Source organism: Oncorhynchus masou, chromosome 12 (assembly GCF_036934945.1).
Source record: "Oncorhynchus masou masou isolate Uvic2021 chromosome 12, UVic_Omas_1.1, whole genome shotgun sequence".
NCBI lineage: Eukaryota > Metazoa > Chordata > Actinopteri > Salmoniformes > Salmonidae > Oncorhynchus > Oncorhynchus masou.
The window spans coordinates 40,289,764-40,314,331 of NC_088223.1; the positions used below are offsets into that span (position 1 = coordinate 40,289,764).

Below are 24,568 nucleotides of genomic sequence, written 5' to 3' on the forward strand. Positions count from 1 at the left end.
ACAACTATATTTCACAAATTTGGACATCAAAGTACAGCTCAGTAGAGTACAGCACACAACAATAAAGTAGAGTAGAGTTCAGTATAGTCAAGTAGTATATTTCAGTACAGTATAGTACAGTACTGTTATGGGATTTTTATGAATAATGCCTAAATTATGTATACATTTAGCTTAGAAATATAACTAAACAGAATACTACTCTGTTACTGTATGAATGTATGAATCTTATTATAATCATAATACTGAATATAAGGTGTGTAGTTTTAGTCAAGAATTAGAACAAGGACTTTCTGTTCCTTGGTAGAAACGAATGGAGCTATCGTCAGACCGACTGGAATACTGTGTTCCTTACAGGACATTCTGTCCCTATCCAGGGAGAGGAGAGACCTTGGGCTTGTAGTAGATTCTTTAACAGGTGGCAGACAATGTGAGAAGGCTTGTGAACTATTTTGCCATTGTATCTGAGAGGAGGAGGGACATTTATGACAATGTGAGGTATATAACTAATGTACATGGTTTTGTGACCAGGGAGGTGTCATTGTAAATAAGAATGTATTCTTAACTGACTTGGCCAGTTAAACAAAAATAAAAACAGGGCTCAAATTGAGTGAGGGTGGCAATTTTTTGTCTCGCTTAGGGCGGCCACCCATAAAAATGTTGGTGCAGCTGCGTGCGCTCACAAAGGAGATCCCGTACCGGGAAGAAATTAAATATACTTTCACATATACTTTCACCCCTGGTTATAACAATCAAACAGATGTATTTCTAAATGAAAAACCTGTAGCCTGTTTGCTTCCCAGTAATTGTAATGAGCATTATTCACAAAAAAACTATTGTATCGCCATCCAATGGTAGTCGAACAAACATCATGAGTTATAGGCCTAATAATAATTTATTGGTAAATTAAAAACTGGTAGACAAATAACCGACTTAAAAATTACTTTTATTTTCATATGTAGTTAGGAGTTTGTTGTGTTTTGTTAACATTCAAAAGCCACAGTATGATTCTCATAATATTAAGAATAGAGTGCCTTAGCTCTCCCAACCTTATTTCACATGGTTGGTGTAATGCCTATCGCTGTTGATCCTCCCACTTCTGATGACACACCCACGTATGCAGTTACCCATACTTGCAGGTGGAAGCCAAGTACCACTGACTGCAGTGTGCAATTCGGACCAGGCTCGATGTGGCTCGCCATTTTTCTGTCTGAGGTTTGACGGTTACACACTGAATACAAACACACACGTTGAATACAAACATATTTCATTTTTGAAGATCTTAAGAAATATTATATAAAGTGGTACCAGCAGATGTGTTGCAACACTTTGTACTTCATGCTATGAGACAAGTGCAGTGAACAACAGACTTGTTATGCATGTCATGTACTGTTAAAATTGTGTTGATAAATGTTATAACTTATATTCTTTCATTGAGCATATATATATACACACACACACACACAATTACTACCTATCCTTATTTATAATGCTATTTACTTTCCTCATGAGAATGGAGACAGACTATACCATATAGACATACTGACAAGCTGAATGTGCTTTGTACATTAAGTTATACCAGCTCCAGTACAGAGATCAGAGACTCGGGTGACTTCAATGTCATCTTTACTAAACAACTTAACACAATTAACAACTGAAACAATTTACACAGCAGACAAAAACAAGGTTTGACCACTCCTCAAAAATTGCTTCACTCCTGCTCCTCAAGAGGCAAAGACAGTAATGTTCTTGTTGTCAACTGCCTCCACATAGAACATCTCAATCTCTCTGTAACATGAATGGTTCCTTGAGAATATTTTCCTCTTCATCCAGGCCATCATACAACCGTAGTCCTTTAAGGGTTTTAAGGGCTGTAATGGAGTCTTCCCTGTCCATCCCAATTACACTGGGGAGGGAAACAGTGCCTTTAAATGTTTGGCGTTCACACTACCTTGCTGCCTCTAAGGTGTATAAGAACATCTGCTTCCTTGAAGAAAAAGGAAGAATAAATATTAAGAGTAGTGCCTAATTGGTTGATCAAGTCAAATTACAACATACTTTCACAATACCACCATTCAAACAAAAGCCACTATTACTAAAAGGGGTTTTCAGTGATATCTATAACTACTCAAGTATGTCTTGCCATGCATCAAGCCTTCAGCATTACACACAGTAGACTACATAACCAGTTCACAGCTCACCGTGCATTTTGTTTTCAGTATCACCTAGAAAGAAAACAGATTGTGGTCATTAAGTAATGTAAAGGAACCTCTAGGGATGTGTATACAAGAATGCACCTTACTTTAGCTAATACCCTATACAGTAGCTGATCCTGCAGACCTGGATGCTGAAGTGACATGCTGCGTCTTCTGTATCATCCTGAAATATATTAGAGGGGGTGGGGGGTTTAAGTCTTTAAACATTGGTTTAAGACTATACCACTCATCATATGACTCCTACCTGTAGTGCGTTTTGTTTTTGCCGCCTTTTTCGATCTTTCAACCACTCTTCTTCAGACCTTAGTGAATGAATGACATACATTCAATATGAAAATATATTCAGGTCAGTCTGGCCACAGTGAAACAAGTGATTTTAAGGATGCAAATGAAATGTTTTTATGATGTTCAATACTTACGGCATGGGAAAGTTCTGCAGGAGAACTAGGCGCCACCATGGCCTAATTTGCTACATGTTTTCCTTTGAAAAAGAAAATCACACAATCGGATGGGTATCCCAAAAACATTATATGCACTAGTGATGAATATTTCATAATTTATACATACCTCAGTAAAATTACACTGTGCTTCCATTGCAATGTACAGTTAAAGAGTAGGTTGTTAAGTTTGATAGGTATGATAACAACAATAATGATAATCGTAAATAATAATAATAATAATGATTTCATTATTGTATATACTATGTGTAGGCTGTGTAGACTCGTTATGTGTAACTAAGGGAATGGGATCAACAATACACATTTAGAGCCAGTCAAACACAACAAGGCATACATTGAACACAGAAAATCAAATTGATTACATAACTACAAACCTAGGCTTACTGCTCAAGTAGGCAAATTTGTCCAAATAAGATTCCCTCATTGAGAGCAGATTACCTCAATTGCAAATGGGTGCTAATTAACCCATGCTAACATCGGTGCGGTAGTTGGTCATATGATATGCCCCCGTGACATGCAGCTGTTCAGGGAAGCTAGAAACCATTATACACAGGCAGTTAGAAAAACCAAGGCTAGCTTTTTCAAGCAGAAATTTGCTTCCTGCAACACAAACTCAAAAAAGTTCTGGGACACTGTAAAGTCCATGGAGAATAAGAAAACCTCCTCCCAGCTGCCCACTGCACTGTAGATAGGAAACACTGTCACCACTGATAAATCCAGTATAATTGAGAATTTCAATAAGCATTTTTCTACGGCCAGCCATGCTTTCCACCTGGCTACTCCTACCCCGGTCAACAGCACTGCACCCCTCACAGCAACTCACCCAAGCCTTCCCCATTTCTCCTTCTCCCAAATCCAGTCAGCTGTTGTTCTGAAAGAGCTGCAAAATCTGGACCCCTACAAATCAGCCGGGCTAGACAATCTGGACCCTTTCTTTCTAAAATTATCTGCCGAAATTGTTGCCACCCCTATTACTAGCCTGTTCAACCTCTCTTTCGTGTGAAATTCCCAAAGATTGGAAAGCAGCTGCGGTCATCCCCCTCTTCAAAGGGGGGGGGGGGGACACTCTTGACCCAAACTGCTACTGCTACAGACCTATATCTATCCTACTCTGCCTTTCTAAGGTCTTCGAAAGCCAAGTCAACAAACAGATTACCGACCATTTCAAATCTCACCATACCTTCTCTGCTATGCAATCTGGTTTCAGAGCTGGTCATGGGGTGCACCTCAGCCACGCTCAAGGTCCTAAACGATATCTTAACCGCCATCGATAAGAAACATTACTGTGCAGCCGTATTCATTGATCTGGCCAAGGCTTTCGACTCTGTCAATCACCACATCCTAATCGGCAGACTCGACAGCCTTGGTTTCTCAAATGATTGCCTCCCCTGGTTCACCAACTGCTTATCTGATAGAGTTCAGTGTGTCAAATCAGAGGGTCTGCTGTCCGGACCTCTGGCAGTCTCTATGGGGGTGCCACAGGGTTCAATTCTTGGACCGACTCTCTTCTCTGTATACATCAATGATATCGCTCTTGCTGCTGGTGAGTCTCTGATCCACCTCTACACAGACGACACCATTCTGTATACTTCTGGCCCTTCTTTGGACATTGTGTTAACAACCCTCCAGGCAAGCTTCAATGCCATACAACTCTCCTTCCGTGGCCTCCAATTGCTCTTAAATACAAGTAAAACTAAATGCATGCTCTTCAACCGATCGCTGCCTGTACCTGCCCGCCTGTCCAACATCACTACTCTGGACGGCTCTGACTTAGAATACGTGGACAACTACAAATACCTAGGTGTCTGGTTAGACTGTAAACTCTCCTTAAAGACCCACATCAAACATCTCCAATCCAAAGTTAAATCTAGAATTGGCTTCCTATTTCGCAACAAAGCATCCTTCACTCATGCTGCCAAACATACCCTTGTAAAACTGACCATCCTACCAATCCCCGACTTCGGCGATGTAATTTACAAAATAGCCTCCAATACCCTACTCAAACAAATTGGGTGCAGTCTATCACAGTGCAATCCGTTTTGTCACCAAAGCCCCATATACTACCCACCATTGCGACCTGTACGCTCTCGTTGGCTGACCCTAGCTTCATACTCGTCGCCAAACCCACTGGCTCTATGTCATCTACAAGACCCTGCTAGGTAAAGTCCCCCCTCGCTGGTCACCATAACATCACCCACCTGTAGCACGCGCTCCAGCAGGTATATCTCTCTGGTCACCCCCAAAACCAATTCTTTCTTTGGCCACCTCTCCTTCCAGTTCTCTGCTGCCAATGACTGGAACAAACTACAAAAATCTCTGAAACTGGAAACACTTATCTCCCTCACTAGCTTTAAGCACCAACTGTCAGAGCAGCTCACAGATTACTGCACCTGTACATAGCCCACCTATAATTTAGCCCAAACAACTACCTCTTTCCCTACTGTATTTATTTTTATTTTGCTCCTTTGCACCCCATTATTTTTATTTCTACTTTGCACATTCTTCCACTGCAAATCTACCATTCCAGTGTTTTACTTGCTATATTGTATTTACTTTGCCACCATGGCCTTTTTTTGCCTTTACCTCCCTTATCTCACCTCATTTCCTCACATCGTATATAGACTTGTTTAAACTGTATTATTGACTGTATGTTTGTTTTACTCCATGTGTAACTTTGTGTCGTTGTATGTGTCAAACAGCTTTGCTTTATCTTGGCCAGGTCGCAATTGTAAATGAGAACTTGTTCTCAACTTGCCTACCTGGTTAAATAAAGGTGAAATAAAATAAAATAAATAAAATATGAAAATGTACCACTGCACTGGTATAACATGAATATTACAAAGTACATTATGCATAATGACAATCTCACTTACTTCCATGGTTTATATTTTTATCCATGTAGGTCAGGTTCGATTTGGGTGAACTTGGGTGACCTTGAAGGAGAAGGGGAAAGGTTCTGGTTTAACGCGTTTGACTCCGCCCACATTGAGCTCGACCAAGAACTGCAGACTGCAGTCAGGGGCTTCTCCGTGCAAGAGACCAAAAATGGTTGCTGCCATCTTGTTTGTTTTCAGTGGGAGGAGGAAGAGGAGGGGTGGAAAAAGTAAACTACAGTCCTGCCGCCCCGAAAAATTGGAGCCTAATTGGTGAGTTGATTTACATTTTAAATATACGTTCAACTACTGGAATAAAGCAAATGTTTTGCAAGTTAGATTTAAAAAAGAAAAAATGGAATACACAAACCAAAAATCTTATCAGAATACGCGCTCTGTTTTGGAAATGACACGGGGTTGTTGATTACGTCGCAAACACTGGTGGGTAACATTAGCTAGCCTAGTATACTAGCTATTTACCTGTTGTACTGTGGGTATTCAGCTAGCTTCACATTTGTTTATTAATCTGGAACGCAATATTGTACCAAAACGTACAAATATGTATCACTTGGCGCGCACGTCTCCTGCAAGACCCCCAAAGATCGCTATCGAGGCCCCGTTATTATTTTTATAATCCTCCACCTCCATGGAGGGTACCAAAAAAATCAGGACAATGTCCAGATTGGGCCTCAGTCGCTACTTGAAGCTAGTGAGTTTGACAGATGTTGCCGTCAATTATTCGGTCAGGTAAACAAATCACAAAATTGCGCAATTTTTAGTTAGTTATTTAATGACTTAATTTAATTTGAGTATTCAATCATTGTTGTTCGTTCATTTTAGTAACATTCATCCACAGCGCACTTTCGTCATGCAATATAGTGTGAGAGTGTCGTTGGTCTGCCAGCACCGAGGACTGATGACACAGTCAAATTTTACTTTGACAGATATTGAGAACTGCTGAAGTGTAGTATAATGACGGTTAATGCGTGGCAATATAAAATGTATTTCTGAAAGTCCAATCTTTCCTTATTCAATATGACCATCAAAGTGTATTACCTCTTGTGACTGGAAGTTTTTTCTAACAGCAGTCTCTAACCTTTGTCCCTGCAAGTCGGCGGTCCCCGTCCCCCCCCTCCACCCTTGGGTGAGAAGGTGCTGGGTCAATGTTTTACGCCCACTTTGTACTCAGCAAGCGTGGGCCGCTGGCCAAGATCTGGCTAGCGGCCCACTGGGATAAGAAGCTCACCAAGGCTCATGTGTTTGAATGCAACCTGGAGAGCAGTGTGGAGAGCATCATCTGCCCCAAGGTAAAAAAGCTATTATCCATACAGCGCTTCTATTATGTGTTTCTGTCATGTGCTGCGCTCTCTAGTCTCCACTAGGTTAATGCTGCTCTATGGGTACTTTGACAGACTAGTGTTGCATGAACCGGTAGAAGTGTGTACATTTTCAACTCACTTGCTGTGGGTCAGGGCTTGGTAGATGAGCGTACTAGAGATTTTAAGTGAATTATCCTGCCATAGGGGGTACATGTATTTCTGAACGGTGTTAGATTCAATTACATTCTTTCTTATTATTTATTTATCCAGGTGAAAATGGCCCTGCGTACATCAGGTCATCTGCTCCTGGGGGTGGTGAGGATCTACAACAGGAAAGCCAAGTACTTGTTGGCTGACTGTAACGAGGCTTTCATCAAGATCAAGATGGCCTTCAGACCAGGTAATATATTGGCTAGGCGGCTGGACTGGTCCAACATCTTCTTTGTTGATTTACATTCAAGACTCTGAGTTACAGTTTGGCTCAACAGCCATCTACTTTAAATCTTGATTGTACTGTTCGTTGGCATATATTGTTGAATGAACTGAAATTGGGGCCCCTGAAAAGAGTCCCAATATGAAACTTGTGAGTGGCACACTGGGCTGCTAGACAGTACTAACATTGTTGGTAGATGTTATGGCTGTGTACTATGTGGGTTTGAGCTGGTGTAACAGTATAACTTTAGACCGTCCCCTCGCCCATACCCGGGCGCGAACCAGGGACCCTCTGCACACATCAACAACTGACACCCACGAAGCATCGTTACCCATCGTTCCACAAAAGCCGCGGCCCTTGCAGAGCATGGGGAACTACTACTTCAAGGTCTCAGAGCAAGTGACGTCACCGATTGAAACGCTATTTAGCGCGCACTGCTAACTAAGCTAGCCGTTTCATATCCGTTACACTGGCCTGACCCCTGCCTCCATCCCTGTCCTCTCAGGTGTGGTGGATCTGCCAGAGGAGAACAGAGAAGCTGCCTACAACGCCATCACCATGCCAGAAGAGTTCCACGACTTCGACCAGCCACTACCAGACCTAGAGTAAGTCCTGCTTGTCATCAGAGCCCAACAAGTTGAAATATGTTTTTTGAGATTTGCCATGAAGCTCTGATGAGTGCTGTGTCTCCATTGATGTATATGTTCGCATCAAATTTGATTTGTCACATGAGCCGAATACAAAAGCTGTAGTAGACCTTACCGTGAAATGCGTACTTACAAGCCCTTAGCGAACAGTGCAGAGTGATAAAATATTTGTGAAATAAACTAAAGTTAAAAAAGTAGCACAATAACAAGGCTATATACAGGGGATACCGGTACTGAGTCAATGTGTGGGGGTACGGGTTAGTCAAGGTAATTGAGGTCATATGTACATGTAGGTAGGGGTAAAGTGACTGCATACATAATAAACAGAGTAGCAGCAGCGTAAAAAAAATAGGTGGTCATTACAAATAGTCCGGGTAGCCATTTGATTGATTGTTCAGCAGTCTTATGACTTGGGGGTAAAAGCTGTTAAGGAGCCTTTTGGGCCCTGACTTGGCGCTCTGGTGCCGCTTGCCGTGTGGTAGCAGAAAGAACAGTATGCCAATTTTTAGGGCCTTCCTTTGACACCACCTGGTATAGAGGTCCCTGGATGGCTGGAAGCTTGGTCCCAGTGTTGTACTGGGCTGTACACGCTACCCTCTGTAGCACCTTGCGGTCGGATATAGAGGACTTGCCAAATCAGGCGGTGATGCAACCAGTCAGGATGATTTCGATGGTGCAGCTGTAGAACTTTTTGAGGATCTGAGGACCCATGCCAAATCTTTTCAGTCTCCTGCAGGAGTTCTGTATGCTCTTACTGGTAACGGTTTGCTTGTACCCAGCGCACTAGGTGTTTCTTTGCTCAGTGGTAGTGATTTATGTTGTATTTGCAGTGACATCGACGTAACCAAGCAGTTCACGTTGAACCAGAGTCGAGTGGAAGAGATCACCATGAGGGAGGAGGTGGGCAACCTGAACCTGCTGCAGGAGATTGACTTCGGTATGTAGCCAGGCCTCCCAGTCCAATCCTTTCACCATCTCACTCCTCAAACTAAACCATGACTGCATCTCAATAGTCTGTAGTTGCTTCCTTTTTCATCTCCTTCACCTCATCTGCACTGATATGGATAGGTGATAGCAAATGCTTGGTAGTGGTCGACCATGTTTTCACCATAGTTTCATATCCAGGCATATTATTGAAATGCACCCATACTCCAGCCTATTCCATCCTATTCCAAGCTCCTCCCTTCCCAGTGTGACAAAGCCCGCCACTCATTACTGCTGTACATACACATTCCGAAAACTCATTCTAACATATTCAGTGTTTTCTCCCCTCCAGCTGACTTTGGGATGGATGACCGGGAGATGATGCGGGAAGAGAGTGCCTTCGAGGTGGACATCATCCACGGTGCATCAGCCTCCAACCTGCTCCTAGACCCAGAGACCTCAGAGGCCCAGATCACAGACAAGTCCAACCACCTGGAGTATGACGACCAGTACAAAGATGACTTCGGAGAGATCCCCATGGCTGACAGCGAAGGAGGCATGCTGGGTAAGAAGGAAGGAAGGATAACCTGGGTTGGGGCTATGACCAAATTCGTTCTTTCCTTGTCTCCTTGGGTGCGTTTCAATAATATCTCCTTCCTCCTGAAGTGTGCACAGGTGTGGGAGGAAGGAGATGTAAATGGGACATAGCCCTTGCCTCCTCCATGACTAATGTGGCCAATTAATTGTTTACATAATGGTTGTATCTGGTGTAAAAACCCTATGGCTTGATTCAATCTGTAGTGCTGAAGAGCTGTGCTACATACAGCGCCATAGAAATTTAAAGACAATGTTCCTGTGTCGTCGGAGACTGCATTCACGGTAAAGCCTTCTGTATGATTCAGTTCGACTGGCGCCTAGCTGAACTCAGCTAGACAAACCGAACGAGTGTGCTTGACTCCCTTAATAGACCTTAGTGCCACTAGTACTGTCCGTTCATCTTGAGACGCCGTAGCCAGATCTAATCTAAGATCACTCGAGAAATATGTCATTAATTTATACTTTTTTTGCAGAGGATCTTAGTCGCACAATTTCACATCTAACTAAGATGCAGTATTTCTCAAGTGAAAAACGGTGCATGAAAATGATTAGTCTCTCGTTGAATTACAACAAACAGTTCATTGAAGAGTCCCATCTGTTCAAATCAAATTTTACTGGTCATATACACATGGTTAGCAAATGTTATTGCGAGTGTCGCGAAATGCTTGTGCTTCTAGTTCCGACAGTGCAGCAATATCTAACAAGTAATCTAACAATTCCACAACAACTACCTAATAACACACAAATCTAAGTAAAAGGATGGAATAACATCCGAGCGGCATAGGCGAGATGCAATAGATGGTATAAAATACAGTATATACATAAGGGATGAGTAATGCAAGACATGTAAACATCATTAATAAAATGACTACTGATCCCTTTGTTAGTGGCCAATGATTTCAAGTCTGTATGTAGGCAGCAGACTCTCTGTGCTGGTGATGGCTGTTTAACAGTCTGATGGCCTTGAGATAGAAGCTGTCTCTCAGTCCCAAGCTTTGATGCACCTGTACTGACCTCGCCTTCTGGATGGTAGCGGGGTGAACAGGCAGTGGCTCGGGTGGTTGTTGTCCATGATGATCTTTTTAGACTTCCTGTGACATCGGGTGCTGTAGGTGTCCTGGCGGGCAGGTAGTTTGCCCCCGGTGATGCATTGTGCAGACCGCACCACCCTCTGGAGAGCCTTGCGGTTGTGGGTGGTGCAGTTGCCATACCAGGCGGTGATACAACCCGACAGGATGCTCAATTGTGCATCTGTAAATGTTTGTGAGGGTTTTAGGTGACGACAAAAAAAATTCAGCCTCCTGAGGTTGTGGCGGTGCTGTTGCGCCTTCTTCACCACACTGTCTGTCTGGGTGGACCATTTCAGTTTGTCCGTGATGTGTACGCTGAGGAACTTAACTTTACACCTTCTCCACTGCTGTCCCTTCGATGTGGATAGGGGAGTGCTCCCTTTGCTGTTTCCTGAAGTCCACTATCATCTCCTTTGTTTTGTTGACATTGAGTGAGAGGTTGTTATCCTGACACCACACTCCCAGGGCCCTCACCTCCTTCCTGTACGCTGTCTCGTCGTTGTTGGTGATCAAGCCTACTAATGTTATGTTGTCTGCAACCTTGATCAAGTTGGAGGCATGCATGGCCACGCAGTCATGGATGAACAGGGAGTACAGGAGGGGGCTGAGCATGCACCCTTGTGGGGCCCCAGTGTTGAGGATCAGCGAAGTGGAGATGTTGTTTCCTACCTTCACCACCTAGGGGCTGCCCATCAGGATGTCCAGGACCCAATCACACAGGGCGGGGTTGAGACCCAGGACCTCAAAGTTCAAAGTTAATGATGAGCTTGGAGGGTACTATGGTGTTGAATGCTGAGCTGTAGTCAATGAACAGCATTCTTACATAGCTATTCCCCTTGTCCAGATGGGATTGGTGCAATCTGATGGCGATCGCATCGCCTGTGGACCTATTGGGGTGGTATACAAATTGAAGTGGGTCTAGGGTGTAGGTGATATGATCCTTGACTAGTCTCTCAAAACACTTCATGATGACAGAAGTGAGTGCTACGGGGCGATAGTCATTTAGTACCGTTACCTTTGCCTTCTTGGGTACAGGAACAATGGTGACCATCTTGAAGCATGTGGGGACAGCAGACTGGGATAGGGAGAGATTGAATATGTCCTTAAACACACCAACCAGCTGGTCTGCACATGCTCTGAGGACGTGGCTAAGGGTTGCGAGGGTTAACACGTTTAAATGTCTTACTCATGTTGGCCACGGAGAAGGAGAGCCCACAGTCCTTGGTGGCACTGTGTGGTCCTCAAAGCGGGCAAAGATGGTGTTTAGTTTGTCTGGAAGCAAGACGTTGGTGTCTGTGATGTGGCTGATTTTCTTTTTGTAGTCCGTGATTGTCTGTAGAACCTGCCACTTAGGTCTTGTGTGTGCACGAACAGCCCAAAAAAAACTAGCCGAAGACAAGAACAAACAAAAACGTCACAAAATGTAGTCAGAATATATGTACCAACTCTTCCGGACTATTTCAGATGGGAAGCATGCGGACGCCTTAAATGCTACATGTCAGCTCAATCGAAAATTACGTTTAAATTTCAATCATGCAATAACTTCAGCAATACAGATTTAATCGAAAAACGAAACTTAAAAATAGGAAGCATAGAAATAGCACACCTAGAACATATATACTTTTTAAGACTTGTTTTCAATGAATCACAGATCTATAACTCAAATTTCTATGTGAATTTGGTCAGTTTGCCCAAAAAGTTACATATTACAGCTTTAATTCCTGCTGAGCATTGCCACTTTCATGCCTGTTTCTAGTTGACAAGCTCCTAAGTAACAAGGATGGGGGTGGCATTTTCGATGACCCTCCCGCCATCACAGAGAGCGTGCTGAGGCTGCAGGAACACGATGTCGAAGATGACTTTGATGCCCTCTCACGTAAGTTGCATCACTTACCATATGCTGTTCCCATAACAATGTTTCGACCAACATGGTCTAAGCGAACTCTTTGTATTAGTTATTGTATGTTTTTATATTTTTCTTAATGTTGTGTGTGTATAGCGGGAGGTCCAGACAGCCCAGACTCAGGCCCAGCAGAGCCCCTGCCCGCCATGCAGGACCAGACAGAGCAGACCACGCTGGTACACAACGAGGAGGAGGCTTTCGCCCTGGAGCCCATCGACATCACAGGTCAGCAGCCCACAATCTCTCAAATTCTGATAGTCATGTTATGTATGTTCCACATCACATAGATCTATGCCATAACGTATTCACTTAGGAGCACCACTGCTCTGGTCTTGGAGTTTAGTAGCACACAAAAGATCTTCAACACTTGCTTGTTCTTCAAGGCATCCCTACCACCCTGGATCCCACTGCTGCCACCAAATGTCACTATTCACTTACAAGTTATTTTCTCTTTACTCCTCACAGTCAAGGAAACCAAAGCCAAGAGGAAGAGGAAGCTGATTGTGGACAACCTGAAGGAGCTGGATAGCAAGACCATCCGTGCCCAGCTCAGCGACTACTCTGACATTGTCACCACGCTGGACCTTGCGCCACCCACCAAGAAGCTGATGATGTGGAAAGAGACGGGAGGCGTGGAGAAGCTCTTCTCTCTGCCAGCACAGCCCCTCTGGAACAGCAGGCTTCTCAAGGTAACCCAGCAACTGGTCTGGTAGTTAGACAAACAAGGGCTGTGTACTGTTATTGTGTTCAATCCAGCACCTGGCAATGGCTTTTCTGTTTCCCCCCCCAGATGTGTTTATGTTAATTCCTAAATCTCTTTCATTAGAGCTTTTCTATATGTTTCTATTCTCAACAATCAGTTTGTGAGGACATAATGTAGCCACTATTTTTAGGGGGTTTGTGCATTGTTGTTTCTACCTAGCCTAACACTGACTCTATCCTCTCTATCTTTCTCCCCCTCTCTTTCTCTTTCTGTAGATGTTCACCCGCACCCTGACCCCCCTGGTTCCAGATGAGATGAGGAAGAGGCGGAAGGGAGGTGAGGCAGACAGCCTGGATGAGTTCTTGAAGGACCTGGATAACCCTGAGGTGCCCAGAGAGGAGGTCATGCAGAAGGACATCATCGGTGAGATACTCCACTCAGTTAACTCACTACTGAATGTCAACAGTGCATTCCTCTACAGTAGATGCCATTATAGGCTAGAGGGCCAACTCTCGGCATGGTCACATTAAGACATAGGCTGGTATTCAAAGTAGATACATTTAAAGTAGTAGACACTCAAAGTAGTACTATTGGAATTTCTTCAACTCCAGTAGAACACAGACTCCCAATCTGACATAAGCACTTCATCTGATCCTTATCCATAACACTCATGTACTTGTACTCAATACCTTTCTTTGATTACTGTAGTTTAATGCTCTGTCTGTGTGTAATTGTATGCGCTCCAGACCAGACCATCCTGGAGGAGCCCAGTGTACTGCAGGCATCGGTCATGGAGGGCAGCAGGACCACCCTGGATGAGTCTGTCATGCCCCCACCCTCCTCCATGCACGGCCAGAAACGCAAGGCCCAGGACACAGAGCCAGCCTTGCCCGTGAGTGCCTCTTTCCTCCTCTCTTCGCTCAAGCCCTGTTTAACTATGGCTAGGGAAACTTTCAAAGGCAGTTTGTCAAGCATATAAGGCTTGTTGGGGTTTGATATTGTATCCACTGGAAGATCTCATTAGTGCTTTTTCATAGTAGAAGTTTGACCTGCTTCTACTTTTTGCCCATACTCAACCACTCAAATGTTCTTATTCTCTCTCTATCCAGATGGGTACTCTGGAACAAGCTGCCAACCATTCAGGTGTGTCCCAGCAATTGGACATAACGGTGGAGCTGCCCCCTGAGGACAGCACCAACCTCAGCCAGTTCCCCGAGCTGGACCTGATAGGGGAGAAAAAGGACAAGAAGGAAGGAGAGGACGACTCAGACGAGGAGGTGAGATAGAGATAAAGATGTGCCGGAGGACACCGCCAACCTTCCTGGTCCTGGAGAGCTATGGGGTGTGTAGACTTGTGTTCCAAGTAAGAACTAAACAGCTGATGGAATTGCGTATCCTAAAGGCAATGTGGCTCTCTTGGACCATGGCGGGTGACAACTGATCTATTCTGTCTTAGCTTGCAAAAGGAAGCTAAATATGTACAGAGATTTCAGAAAGTATTCACACCCCTTGACGTTTTCCACATTTTGTTGTGTTACAGCCTGAATTTAAAATAGATATTATAATTGTTTTGTATTTTACCCCCCTTTTCTCCCCAATTTTTTGATATCCAATTACGATCTTGTCTTATCGCTGCAACTCCCCAATGGGCTTGGGAGAGGTGACGATTGAGTCATGCTTCCTCAGAAACATGACCCGCCAAATTGCGCTCCTTAATTAACACCGACCCACTCAACCCGGTAGCCAGCTGCACCAATGTGTCGAAGGAAACATCGCTCAACTGACGACTGAAGTCAGTCTGCAGGCGCCCGGCCCGCCACAAGGAGGCACTAGAGCGCGATGAGCCAAGTAAAACTCGGGGATGCAGTGCCTTAGACCGCTACGCAACTTAGGAAGCCAGTAGATAAACATTTGTTACAAATATTATCACTGGCCTACACACAATACCCCATAATGTCAAAGTGGAATTATGTTTTCTATTTATTTTACAAATTACTTAAAGTAAAAGCTGTAATGTCTTAAGTCAATTAGTATTTAATCCCTTTATGGCAAGCCTAAATAAGTTCAGGAGTAAAAATTTGCTAAACAAGTCACATAAGTTGCATGGACTCACTCTGTGTGCAATAATAGTGTTTATCATGATTTTTAAACGACTGCCTTATCTCTGTACTACACACATAAAATGATCTGTAAAGTCCCTCAACCACAAAGACTCAGGGAGGTTTTCCAATGGCTCGCAAAGAAGGGCACCTATTCAAATTAAATCACATTTGATTTGTCACATACACATGTTTAGCAGATGTTATTGCGGGTGTAGCGAAATGCTTGTGTTTCTAGCTACAACAGTGCAGTAATATCTATCAAGTAATATCTAACAATTTCACAACAATACACACTAATCTAAAGGAATGAAATTAAGAATATATACAGTGGGGCAAAAAAAAAAGTATTTAGTCAGCCACCAATTGTGCAAATTCTCCCAATTAAGAAGATGAGAGGCCTATAGTTTTCATCATAGGTACACTTCAACTAGGACAGACAAAATGAGAAAAAAATCCATAAAAATCACATTGTGGGATTTTAAATGAATTTATTTGCAAATTATGGTGGAAAATAAGTATTTGGTCACCTACAAAACTCCACTATGGCCAAGACCAACAAGCTGTCAAAGGACACCAGAAACAAAATTGTAGACCTGCACCAGGCTGGGAAGACTGAATCTGCAATAGGGAAGACTGAATCTGCAATAGGTAAGCAGCTTGGTTTGAAGAAATCAACTGTGAGAGCAATTATTAGGAAATGGAAGACATACAAGACCACTGATAATCTCCCTCGATCTGGGGCTCCACGCAAGATCTCACCCCGTGGGGTCAAAATGATCACAAGAACGGTGAGCAAAAATCCCAGAACCACACGGGGGACCTAGTGAATGACCTGCAGAGAGCTGGGACCAAAGTAACAAAGCCTACCATCAGTAACACACTACGCCGCCAGGGACTCAAATCCTGCAGTGCCAGACGATCAACAGCATTGTAGTTACTCCACAATAGTAACCTAATTGACAGTCAAAAGAAGGAAGCCTGTATAGAATAAAAAATATTCCAAAATGTGCACCCTGTTTGCAACAAGGTACTAAAGTAATACTGCAAAACATGTGGCAAAGCAATTAATTTTTTGTGCTGAATACAACGTGTTGTTTGCGGCAAATCCAATGCAACACATTACTGAGTACCACACTCCATATTTTCAAGCATAGTGGTGGCTGCATCATGTTATGGGTATTCTTGTAATTGTTAAGGACTGGGGAGTTTTTCAGGATAAAAAATAAATGGAATGGAGCTAAGCACAGGCAAAAGCCTAGAGGAAAACCTGGTTGTCTGCTTTCCACCAGACACTGGGAGATTAATTCACCTTTCAGCAGGAAAATAACCCAAAACACAAAGCTAAATCTACACTGGAGTTGCTTACCAAAAAGACAGTGGCCGAGTTACAGTTTTGACTTAAATCTGCTTGAAAATCTATGGCAAAACCTGAAAATGGTTGTCTAGCAATAATCAATACCAATTTGACAGAGGTTGAAGAATTTTGAAAATAATTAAATGTTGCAAAATTCAGGTGTGGAGTGCTCTTTGAGACTTATACACTACCATTCAAAAGTTTGGGGTCACTTAGAAATGTCCTTGTTTTCCATGAAAACATACATAAAATGAGTTGCAAAATGAATAGGAAATATAGTCAAGACGTTGACAAGGTTATAAATAATGATTTTTAATTGAAATAATAATTGTGTCTTTCAAACTTTGCTTTCGTCAAAGAATCCTCCATTTGCAGCCGTTACAGCCTTGCAGACCTTTGGCATTCTAGTTGTCAATTTGTTGAGGTAATCTGAAGAGAGTTCACCCCATGCTTCCTGAAGCACCTCCCACAAATTAGATTGGCTTGATGGGCACTTCTTACGCCGTACGGTCAAGCTGCTCCCACAACAGCTCAGTAGGGTTGAGATCCGGTGACTGTGCTGGCCACTCTATAATAGACAGAATACCAGCTGACTGCTTTTTCCCCCAAATAGTTATTGAATGGTTTAGAGCTGTGCTTTGAGTCATTGTCCTGTTGTAGGAGGAAATTGGCTCCAATTTAAGCGCCGTCCACAGGGTATGGCATTGCAAAATGGAGGGATGGTCTTCCTTCTTCAAGATGCCTTTTACCCTGTACAAATCTCCCACTTTACCACCACCAAAGCACCCCAGACCATCACATTGCCGCCATCATGCTTGACAGATGGCGTCAAGCACTCCTCCAGCATCTTTTCATTTTTTTCTGTCTCAAGAATGTTCTTTGTGATCTGAACACTTCAAACTTAGATTCTTCGTCCATAATACTTTTTTCCAATCTTCCTCTGTTCAGTGTCTGTGTTATTTTGCCCGTCTTAATCTTTTGGCCAGTCTGAGATATGGGTTTTTCTTTGCAACTCTGCCTAGAAGGCCAGCATCCCGGAGTCGCCTCTTCACTGTTGACGTTGAGACGGGTGTTTTGCGGGTACTGTTTAATGAAGCTGCCAGTTGAGGACTTGTGAGGTGTCTGTTTCTCAAACTAGACACCACTCCTCTTTCTAGTCTGGTTTGCGCTGTTCTGTGAAGGGAGTAGTTACGGTGTTGTACGAGATCTTCAGTTTCTTGTCAATTTCTCGCATGGAATAGCCTTCATTTCTCAGAACAAGAATAGACTGACGAGTTTCAGAAAAAAGTTCTTTGTTTCTGGCCATTTTGAGCCTGTAATCGAACCCACAAATGCTGATGTTCCAGATACTCAACTCGTCTAAAGGCCATTTTTATTGCTTCTTTAATCAGAATAACAGTTTTCAGCTGCACTAACATAATTGCAAAGGGGTTTTGTAATGATCAATTAGCCTTTTAAAATTATAAACTTGGGCCTCCTGAGTGGAACAGTGGTCTAAGACACTGCATCGCAGTGCTAGCTGTGCCACTAGAGATTCGAGTCCAGGCTCGATGGCAGCCGACCGTGACCGGGAGAACCATGGGGCGGTGCACAATTGGCCCAGCGTTTTCTGGGTTAGGGGAGGGCCGGGCGCAATGCACCCTGACACTGTCACCAGGCGTACGGTGTTTCCTCTGACACATTGGTGCGGCTGGCTTCCGTCTTAAGTGGGCATTGTGTCAAGAAGCAGTGATTGGGTTGTGGTTGGGTTGTGTTTCGGGGGACGCACGGTTCTCAACCTTTGCCTCTCCCGAGTACGTACGAGTCCTCTCCCGAGTCTGTATGGGAGTTTCAGCGATGAGACAAGACTAACTACCAATTGGATACCACAAAATTGGGGAGAAAAAAAGGGTAAAAAAGATAAATAAAATTATAAACTTTGATTAGCTAGTACCATTGAAACACAGGAGTGGTTGCTGATAATGGGCCTCTGTATACCTGTGTAGATATTCAATAAAACAAATCTGTCATTTCCAGCTACAATAGTCATTTACAACATTAACAATGTCTACACTGTATTCCTGAACAATTTGATGTTATTTTAATGGAAAATTGTTTTTATTTTCTTTCAAAAACAAGGACATTTCTAAGTGACCCCAAACTTTTCACCGGTAGTGTATATTTAAAAGTATGTGGACACCCCTTCAAATTAGTGGATTTGGCAATTTCAGCCATTGCTGACAGGTGTATAAAATCGAGCACACAGCCATACAATCTCCATAGGGAACATTGGCAGTAGAATGGCCCGTACCGAAGAGCTGAGTGACTTTCAATGTGAAACTGTCATAGGATGCCACCTTTCCAACAAGTCCATTTGTTAAATTTCTGCCCTGTTAGAGCTGCCCCGGTCAACTGTAAGTTGTTATTGTGAAGTGGAAACGTCTATGAACAACAACAGCTCAGCTACCAAGTGGTAGGCCACACAAGCTCACAGAACGGGACCGCCAAGTGCTGAAGTGCAAAGGAAATTCTGTCCTCGGTTGCAACACTCACTACCGACTTCCAAACTGCCTTGGGAAGCAACATCAGCACAATAACTGTTCATCGGGAGCATTGTGAAATGGGTTTCCATGGCCGAGCAGCCGCACACAAGCCTAAGATCACTGTGCGCAATGCCAAGCGTTGGCTGGAGTGGTGTAAAGCTTGCCGCCATTGGACTCTGGAGCAGTGGAAACACATTCGCTGGAGTGATGAATCACGCTTCACCATCTGGCAGTCCGATGACGAATCTGCGTTTGGCGATTGCCAAGAGAACGCTACCTGCCTGAAATGCATAGTGCCAACTGTAAAGTTTGGTGGAGGAGGAATAAGGCACCTTAGTTCCAGCAAAAGCCCTTTCCTGTTTCAGAGCGACAATGCCCCCGTGCACAAAGCGAGGTACATACCGAAATGGTTTGTCGATCGGTGTGGAAGAACTTGACTGGCCTGCACAGAGCCCTGACCTCAACCCCATCGAACACCTTTGGGATAAATTGGGGACTCAGTGAGCCAGGCCTTATCGCCCAACATTTACGATTTTAGTGTATTTAATTTGCAATAAAATTCTGTGTAGATGGGTGAGAAATCTATTTTAATACATTTTGAATTCGGGTTGTAACAAATGTGGAATAAGTAATGGTGTATTAATACTTTCTGAAGGCACTGTCGGCCTAGGAGTACGCAGAAGCATGTCTCTTATGGTCTTGCATTGCTTGTACAAGTGTATTATTTATGTAGAGTTAATGTTATGTGTGTTCCATGAAAGGATGAGGAAGGTCAGGCTGGAGAACAGGCTCGAGAGGAGAGGAGGTGGAACAAGAGAACCCAGCAGATGCTCCACGGCCTACAGGTATGTCATAGGAGAGCTTCTACAAGAGCACTAAGAACTGTACTAATTGTTGTGACTCGCCAAGTGAACAACCCCAACATTTCTAACCAGAACCGGGTCTTTAACCGTGACGCACCTGTTCTCTCCCTCCCTTCAACAGAGGGTGATGGCCAAGACGGGGGCCCAGCAAATTAGCCTGCTGGATCTGTGCAGGAACAACAACAAGAAGCAGGCTGCTGCCAAGTTCTACAGCTTCCTGGTTCTAAAGAAGCAGCAGGCAGTGGAGCTCAACCAGAAAGGGCACTACAGCGACATCATCGCCACCCCTGGAGCCCGCTTCCACCTAATCTAGACTCGACACTGGCTGCTTTTACTCTAAAACTGTTGTTTTGTATAGAATGTTATTTAGTTCTCTAACACTGTGCATATACATTTTTTTTAATTTTTTATACCTACGCTGAACAAAAATATAAATACATTTACATTTACATTTTTTTTTTTTATACCAAATTGGTGAATTCACCTTCTGACATCCAGTGGAACAGCCAAAAATATAAGTCATTACAACCAGCAACATTTTCAAATCTATGGATTTCACACGACTGGGCAGGGGCGCTGGGCCTGAGAGGGCATAGGCCTACCCACTGGGGAGCCACGTCCTGCCAATTAGTTTTTCCCCACAAAAGGGCTTTATTATAGACAGAAATACTTCTCAGCACATCCCCCCACCCGCAGGTGAAGAAGCCTGGGCTGGTGTGGCTCCACCTGGTCTGTGGTTGTGAGGCCGGTTGGAAGTACTGCCAAATTCTCTAAAATGACGATGTGCATAAAACGACTTATGGTAGAAAAATGTGTATTGAATTCTCTGGCAACAGCTTTGGTGGACATTCCTGCAGTCAACATGCCAATTGCACGCTCCCTCAAAACTTGAGACATCGTGTTATGTGACAAAACTGCACATTGTAGTGGGCTTTTATTGTCCCCAGCACACAGTGGACATGTGTAATGATCATGCTGTTTAATCAGTTTCTTGATATGCCATGCCTGCCAGGTAGAAATGCTCACCAACAGCGATGTAAACTAATTTGGAGAAATAGGTTTTTTGTGCATATGGAAAATATCTGGGAACTCTTTCAGCTCGTGAAACATGGGACCAACATTTTACATGTTGTGTTTATATTTTTTGTTCAGTATGTGCTTTTTTGTCTTGATAAAAAAAAATAAAAAAAAATTGAAAGGTCAAGTGGCGGTTGGTGGGGGGGATGAAGTTACTGAATGTCATGGTTGGTGGGATTATTGTATGCCTCCTGTCTTTGGCTTTTGTTATCCAATGAAAGCTCTTTATGTTTGATAGAATGTGAGCGATAATCCAATCATGTGTTGCATTCAGAGGTTCCATTTCCCTCCCATAAAAAAAAGTTCTCATGTTTTATACCCTTTACCTAAAGAAGCGTGTAGTACTGGGCAAGTTTCTGAAACAAACCAGCAATCTTATCTTGAAGACCAACGGTAGCTTAGTAGTTTCAAGCATTCCAAAGGGTTTGTTTTTTAATTCTGTGTTTACAAGTGCTTGTGTCTCTTGACTGTACTTTATATTTTCAATTGTCTTGACATTTAAAATGTCTCTGTTGTTGTGATTTGAGGATCATGTAGATTTAAAAAATAACTACTCTTATTGCATGTTCCATTTTGAAATACTTTATTCCAATTAATTGCTCCTGAAATTGTATTTCTTGAATAATTACCTTTGTTTGAAGTCACATACTGTGACAATGAAAATACTCGTATCAACTATCTAATGCAGATGTTAATGGTTTGGTCAGAATTAGACTTAAACGCTGCATCTTTCGCATATTTTGAAGCTATTGTCATTTTCCTCACAATCTCTAAATTTCAAGACAACTCAGCCCAGTGGGTGTCAGGAAACTACATTTAATTCAACTTTGATGCAGCTGAATGTCAAGAAATCTCTAGTATATAGAAAACTTTAATTTGGTACTCATTAAAACAGTTTTGATGGAAACTTGCATGTGTTTACTCATTGCGACAGTCATTCTTGAATACACTATTGCTCGTCTTATGGTTCATAGCTGTAGAGGACAAGTTGATTTATGGTTTTCTGACCATCCTTTACAATGAATGCATTGTTTTGATATCAACGGACTCCCTCTGAAATTGTATATGATGTAATGTTTCAGTGCATCCCCTTTTAAACTATGCGCCAGTAAACTTGCATTTTCCTTTTTGTATAAAACCCAAAATTATATCTTGTAGATATTGTTGCTAAAATGTGTTCTAACTCAGATGTTTGATGCCATGCTTGTCGTCCTGAGCCCCAGCAACTGATGTACGTTTTCTAATAAAATGAATACTGGTAACAGTTCATGTCAATGACGATCCTTTTCATAGCTGGTTCATTGAGCCAGCAAACTGGGTATAATGGCTATGGACTTATTTTAATAATGACTTAGAATATCAATACCTTCAGATGGTCAAACACTAGATTGTGAACTGTTTGAGGATACATTTTTAGAAACATGACGTCATGAACGCAATACAAAGACTGAATTCATTGTGTGCTTCTTCAAAATATGTTCTCCAGACATTTGAAGTTGGATCTCTTGAATTCCAATGAGATGCCTTTGATCTGGCAAATATGTTTAGTAAAGATAAACAGTAATTTATCTATAAAAAAAAGGTATACATTTATATTCAGCTGTTCAAATTTCAACCTATGGGAGCCTTCTTCCCACCACACTAAGGGTTTGGGCGCGGTTTGAGGGATGGACCCTCGCCTCCCTCTGGCTTGCTGCGTTTCCTTTGACGGTTCCGTTTCTTCTTCTCAGTCTTAAGAGGCTGTGTCGGTGGCTGTTTTTTCTTCTTCTTTAGGCAGCTAAGCGGGTTGGGATTGGAGATTTTCCTCTTACGCTTCTTGCCCCGGCGCTCTCCATCCTGCCCGATCCCCTGTACCTCCTTCAGACTGTTGATGCTCTGCTGCTGGGCTGGGGTGACCATCTCTCCCAGAGCCACAGCCTCCACATGGCTAACCGAGCATTGGCTGGGCTTGTCCAACACTATGGTGTTGACAATGATATACATAAGAGGCACGCCTGGGATCTTCTTCAGGCCTGCTGTCAGCTCTTGGTCCTAGAAATTAAACATCCGACATGAAGAGGTGAATCAAAAAATGTGGTATAGACTGGATGCATGCAGTTAGGTGGGCGGCACTATTGGTTGTTGATCCTGAGGTGACAAGCGTTGCTGACGCATGCCAAATCAGCTAACCACATGGTCGTGTTCCCCTGCTCAGACGTTGCATGCATCAAACAATGGTTGCGTAGCACGTCATCAAGGGCACCATATTGCTATAACATATGATATGGTTACTTTATTTACCTTTATTTAACTAGGCAAGTCAGTTAAGAACACATTTCTTATTTACAAATGACGGTCTACCATGGCCAAACCCGGACGAAGCTGGGCCAATTGTGTGCCGCAGAGGAACATGACCCCATGTTACAGCAATTTGGCAGTCAATGATGTGGCATGCAACCATCGGTTGATGCATGCAAGGTCTGAGCAGGGAAACAGGACCATTGATTGACCCAGGTAAGGTATGACATAACACTTACCTGTGTGGCAACAAAGTAGTGGTGTGGATTGGTCCCTTCCAGCATGGAGAGCAGACACTCTGACGCAGAGACGGGGTTCTTGAAATGCTTGCAGTTCCTAACCTGATACCGCTGCAGGATGAGTTTGGCACCATAGAGGTCTTTCAATGATTCGAGTTCCTTCAATGCACAACTGTAGGACATAAGGTTACAAAAAAAACTGACATTGGGTAAAACTCACGACAGTGTGACATTTACTACAACACCAAACCCCACTCACTTTGTAGTACAAAGTTGCACCTCCCCCATGAGGTATTTCGGCATCTGCTCTTTGATTTGAATCTTATTCTTCAGAGCCGCTTGGCAAAACGTCCCGTCGATGAGAATTTGAAAGGGCTCTCTAAAACTGAAGTTATGTTTGTAGAAATTGACGTTTTTCTTGGCTTTCTTTTGTCGTTTGATCGTCATTGTGACTAGTTCGCTAGCCCAAGAATGTACTAAAAAGAGCTAACGAGCTTGTCTGACAGAATTACTTCCTGAAAAATCACACAAATATCACTCAAATGGACACAATTGCATTACGTATGTTCTGTAAATTTTCGTCAGTATCGGTTTAATAGTACACACGGATTCATAACCAATAAAATCAAATTGCTTGGAAAATATAAACACACGTTTCCTTGGTTGAGTAACAGCTGAATATGTTCGTCTGGAAACAAACCGTCAGAATCAAGACTTCTGTTTCTTCTTCTTCTGTGGGTTTTATGGCGGACTTACGACCTCAAAAGTTGCATTGTCGCCTCCAACTGGACGGGTTGAAAACCAAAACAAAAAAAAGAAAATCCATACGATATAGGGACACTAACTTAATCCACCCAAATAAAAATAGTATATTAACAAAAACAAAACTCCCACTTCTTCCTTCTTTCAAATCTCCCTTCTCAGGCTCCATGTAACTCCTCCACCGAGAAATCTTTCAGTCCCAGGAACCGCTCCGCTGCATCCACAATTATGT

The 24,568-nt window shown here is 43.0% G+C and overlaps 2 protein-coding genes and 1 long non-coding RNA gene across 5 annotated transcripts; 1 reads left to right on the plus strand and 2 right to left on the minus strand.

The window, feature by feature from the left end:
• Window positions 1–935: 935 nt before the first annotated feature.
• Window positions 936–6,296, minus strand: LOC135550073 (uncharacterized). 3 transcript variants are annotated; one of them, XR_010457067.1, is made up of 8 exons: window positions 6,025–6,296; window positions 5,545–5,604; window positions 4,870–4,975; window positions 2,633–2,694; window positions 2,458–2,515; window positions 2,300–2,376; window positions 2,199–2,222; window positions 936–1,984 (listed from the first exon to the last, which is right to left on the minus strand). It is a non-coding gene; the product is annotated as an uncharacterized LOC135550073 (long non-coding RNA). The 3 variants fall into 3 exon arrangements; XR_010457068.1 differs by having other exon boundaries at window positions 936–1,903; window positions 2,300–2,515; XR_010457066.1 differs by lacking the exons at window positions 4,870–4,975; window positions 6,025–6,296 and having other exon boundaries at window positions 2,300–2,515; window positions 5,545–5,695.
• On the plus strand, window positions 5,728–20,429 carry LOC135550071 (double-strand-break repair protein rad21 homolog A-like). The gene is made up of 14 exons (XM_064980542.1): window positions 5,728–5,817; window positions 6,656–6,851; window positions 7,134–7,263; window positions 7,802–7,901; window positions 8,774–8,880; window positions 9,220–9,432; window positions 12,291–12,410; window positions 12,534–12,662; window positions 12,903–13,126; window positions 13,416–13,563; window positions 13,887–14,032; window positions 14,250–14,417; window positions 19,880–19,963; window positions 20,103–20,429. The coding sequence occupies exons 2-14, from the start codon at window positions 6,708–6,710 to the stop codon at window positions 20,292–20,294; spliced, it is 1,905 nt and encodes a 634-aa protein (XP_064836614.1). The 5' UTR covers window positions 5,728–5,817; window positions 6,656–6,707; the 3' UTR covers window positions 20,295–20,429.
• Window positions 20,430–21,624: 1,195 nt separating this feature from the next.
• Window positions 21,625–24,305, minus strand: LOC135550072 (rRNA-processing protein UTP23 homolog). The gene is made up of 3 exons (XM_064980543.1): window positions 23,834–24,305; window positions 23,575–23,746; window positions 21,625–23,089 (listed from the first exon to the last, which is right to left on the minus strand). The coding sequence occupies exons 1-3, from the start codon at window positions 24,019–24,021 to the stop codon at window positions 22,700–22,702; spliced, it is 750 nt and encodes a 249-aa protein (XP_064836615.1). The 5' UTR covers window positions 24,022–24,305; the 3' UTR covers window positions 21,625–22,699.
• Between the last annotated feature and the right edge of the window lie 263 nt (window positions 24,306–24,568).